Source organism: Danio aesculapii, chromosome 7 (genome assembly GCF_903798145.1).
Source record: "Danio aesculapii chromosome 7, fDanAes4.1, whole genome shotgun sequence".
Lineage (NCBI taxonomy): Eukaryota > Metazoa > Chordata > Actinopteri > Cypriniformes > Danionidae > Danio > Danio aesculapii.
This window is the reverse complement of record NC_079441.1, coordinates 3,678,688-3,683,031: the sequence shown is the minus strand read 5'-3', so window position 1 is coordinate 3,683,031 and position 4,344 is coordinate 3,678,688. Positions and strand designations below refer to the sequence as shown.

Genomic DNA, 4,344 nt, shown 5'->3' with positions numbered 1-4,344 from the left:
CTAGTCCTTACCAAGCCAGCTTCTGTTTCTGTGCAGAGTTTACACTTTCTCACCGTGCTCACGTTTGTTTCCCCCGGGTTCTCCGGTTTCCTTCCACCGTTCAAAAACATGCAACTCAAGTTAATTGACTAATCCAAATCGGCACCATAGATGTGCTCCTAGTAAGTAGCTATCTCTTAAGAGCAACTCTTAAGAGCAACCACTGGCTGTTCATTGGTTATTACAGCAGGGGAGTTCTCAAGATCTACCTGAGCTCAAACTCCCCTCTCGCCTTGCAAACGGGAGGGAGCCCTGGGCTCGAGGATCTTATAAACTCAGGGCTCTCTCCCGGGACAGCATGCCAAACACGCTTAATACTCAATCATCTGAGAAGTGTGAACTCTTGAAAGAGGTAAAAATTCCAGTTTTACATGTTTATTTCAGCTGGTGTTTGTGATACATTTCATAATACAAAAGGATTGTATATATTTAATGTACCAACTTAATGTACATAACGCTCAGTGATTCACATTCAACCAGTCATTTTAATATAAAGACATGATAGAAATAATAAAGACAACTTTATAGGTGGAAAATAATTACCCATCATGCCTATAACCATCATACAGGGATCAGTAAAACACAAGAAATTAAGAAAACTCATGTATAAAACTGATCAGATGCCAGATATTGAGTATATGGACATGGGTCCACAGAAGCTTCACTCACAAGTGACAAAGCACTGAAATTTCTAATCATTTTGCATATCGTATGAAATATCAAAGCGTCATTCAATGAAATCACACGACTGTCAGCTTAATGAAATCACAATACACTAAAAATGTTATTCCAACTCAATTTTGAATCAAATGTGGATAAACTCAGTTGCTTGTTTATTATTAATTTATTGAACCAACATTTGAGTTTCTCTATATTTTACCCAATTTGAGTTGAAATAACCCAGTGTTAACAGTGTAATTTCAGAAAGATTTCAAATCCCCACAAAGCTGCTCTTCAGATATGCTCATCACTATCATAAAGCATTAGTTGAAGTTGAAGATTTAATGTAAAATTATTACTTTAATGATAAATGAACACATTCATCCTCTTACTTCTTCACTCTCAGTAGTTTGTGCAGATGAAGTTGAGTCTGTCAGGTTCAGGACGGCTGATCCAGGTCTGATTTCCTCCAGACTGAACTGCTCCAGATCTCACTGTGGGCTCACAGTCCTCCTCTGATGTGCCGTTCCCTGGAGCCCATTTCTGATAGCACACGGTCTCTCCACTCACCCAGAACCAGATGCCCAAAGCACAGGAGTGACGTAAACCCAACCACACCGCCTCAGTAGACGCCAGTTTAACCACGTTCATCACACGACGCTGCATCTCCACTGACTGAACCGAGACCAGATCCACATGATTCTGTCTGCAGTATCTCAGAGCTTCAGACCACGACAGATTCTGCTGGATCACAATCAGTTTATCTGGAGACAAAACAAAGCAGAAACTAGAGAGAGACTGATCAAAAACAACATGCAGAACAAACACTGTGGAGGAATTTGACATGTCAGACATGTAGAGTCAACTTTAAGAGATCTGGAGCTGATGATGGATTGAGTGTGTTTGGAGGATCTGCTCACCTTCATGACACACAAAGGGAAACTGGTGGTAATTACTAGAGTAGTCACCCCATTGTCCCTGTTTGTTTGGTTGAATCGCTGCACTGTATGCAAAATCTTTAAAATCAGCAGCCCAGTATCTGAATGAGGAGTTGCTCTGATCTGACCACTGCCATGGGTCTCTGAACAGACCGATCCAGACTTCAGATCCAAATGCCCGACTGTCTTTAATGAACTTCTCCAGCTGTTGATTCTCATTCTGGTTCCTCACACTGACCAGATCAATGTAATTCTGTCTGCAGTAACTCTGAGCATCTGTCCAGTTCATGTTCTGATTGACAAACACCAGTCCTGTGCTCACTTAAGGAAAATCAATTTAAAATGTTGTTTTATTAGTTTATTCATATTCTGCTGTATGCTTTATACATGAACAGAATCAGCAGTACAATTTTAGAAAAAAATCAAGGAAATCCTTTGTGATAAAAAGTTAATTTGAGTTCATGTTATTAATATTACTATGATTACTATTTTAAGTCTTTGAATTATGGTTATACTATATTATAATAAGACTAATATATTTTACTATAATTTCTGTAACATCTCTTTTTATGGTTGCCTTTTCAGTTGATATTGCGTTTGTCAAACATCTGCCACAATAACAAATTAGTTCCAACTTTTTACTATTCCAACTTTTTTTTTACTATTTACTCTTGTCACATTTAAATTTCTGTTTGAAGCATCTTTTGTTAAATGAATGTTTATTACAGTAGTGGTTTGTACTCACTGTTGTAGCAGATAAAGACAGGAGTGTTATTACTACATTCCTTATTAAACCACTGTCCATTTCTCATCACAGTACAATTACAGCTGTCGTCTGGTTGTCCAGAATGCCAGTTCAGAAAGAGCGCAGGATCACCTGAAGACCAATGCCATTTATAAACACTCGTCTTCTGAAGACCAATCCAGATATACTGATTACCTCCATCGTTCACACTTTTCATCAGCTCAGTTGTGTCATTCATGTTGTCAATGGTGGCCAGATCTGTGTATTTCTCTCTGCAGTATCTCTGCGCTTCAGTCCAGTTCTTCGTCTCATTTATAAAGTGATACTGACGCTGAACACATTCAGATATGGAGCAGAGAGCTGTGAAAGAGACACTTTGCTTTAATGTTTTTCAGAAGAGAGTCAAACCTAATGAAACTATAAACCATGAATAAAACTACAAACACACTCACCAATGAGGAGAAGAGGGAAATATAGAGTTTGAGCCATTTCTGAGGAAGAAACATTGATAAACTCAATTACTTTCAAAACAATCACTGAATAAACAGAATCATAACATGATTCACAGTCATCGAGACAACATTGGTTAATGACAGTACATGTGTGTAGTTCTTACCTCAGAGCGGGTGTGTTTCTGTCCTCAGTCTGATGTTTCTGTCTGCTGCGATTATTCTATATCTGCTCTCATCTGTTATTCAAATCACATTTCACTTCCTCTATATGTGCTTTTACTCCATTATTTTCCCCTTATTTGCATCATGACATTTGTGTCAGTATCAGTAAACATGAAACATGCACAATGTAATAATAAATAAACATTATTTAGTCACATTCTCTGGGTCTTGTACCATGATAGTGACTAGAGTTTTTTTATGCTTTTGTCTATGGTATGAGCTGAAGGTTAGTCATGAAGCACAGGTGACTATACTGATGAACACTGCTGTCTAAACCCAGAGCCTAGAGCTGATGCAAATGAATCTCCTATACCCTGAAAGCTACACTAGCTTAATTGTGCTGACCTCTGATCAGACTGGTTAAATTGTAGCATTTGCAATTGCAGTCATCTGACAAAATCCACATCTCTCATTGGCCAGATGTTGTTGAACATAATCTCTAAACTGCTTATCGATTGGTCAGAATTCACATGCGGGGAAATGCCAATGGAACTCCCGCAAGTAAACAAACCGACAGACACAAAATGTCACTTTTTACCATGGAGCTACGACTGCGCTGGCTGATTGTATCCCTGCTCATAGTATACTATATAGTTTGTATACATCGCTTTAGACAAACTATACATTTGGAGAATGAAGCTCGGCTGTGGCTGGAAAACAATGTTTTAATGCATCGCACGTCACTTCAGGAGGAGGCGTGAATTAATTTTGTTAAACTGTGTATCATATTCTCACCACAAACGAACCGCACCAGGGTTTGTTTGACAGCGTACCGAGACCACCTCTTCAAGGAGGTCTTGGTACGCTTTTTTGGTCTGCTTTTGGTGCGCACTCGAGTATGATTGCTGCATTCACACCTGCCGAAACAAACCACACCAAAAGGGAAAACAAACTCTAGTGTTATTTAACCAAACTAAATTAGGCAGGTGTGAAAGCACCCTTAGTTTTAAATCTTTATCCATTTCATGTCAACATCAATACAAAACATTGCCATATATGAGGCGCCGGAAAAAGGAAAACTTGAACCTTCCTTTTAAACACTAGAGGGGTGTGGGGGATGTTCCTATGTGACCAGCTGGTGAGATCTGCTGGTTGCAGGTGTGGTATAAGTCCAGTCAGACACGATCATATGCGATGTCAACATTATTTTTTCAAAACCCAAAAATAAAATAATGATGAGATCTTCCAGTTATCAGTATCAAGCATTTTATTGATATAGTATTCAAATAAACATAGTTACAACCGACTCAAAATTGTAACATAATAAAGAGACAATGCGGACCAGGTA

The 4,344-nt window shown here is 38.7% G+C and overlaps 1 protein-coding gene across 1 annotated transcript; it reads right to left on the bottom strand.

The window, feature by feature from the left end:
• Positions 1-480: 480 nt before the first annotated feature.
• LOC130232592 (macrophage mannose receptor 1-like) lies at positions 481-2,871 on the bottom strand. The gene is made up of 4 exons (XM_056462571.1): positions 2,835-2,871; positions 2,383-2,742; positions 1,620-1,958; positions 481-1,463 (listed from the first exon to the last, which is right to left on the bottom strand). The coding sequence occupies exons 1-4, from the start codon at positions 2,869-2,871 to the stop codon at positions 1,102-1,104; spliced, it is 1,098 nt and encodes a 365-aa protein (XP_056318546.1). The 3' UTR covers positions 481-1,101.
• Positions 2,872-4,344: the final 1,473 nt, after the last annotated feature.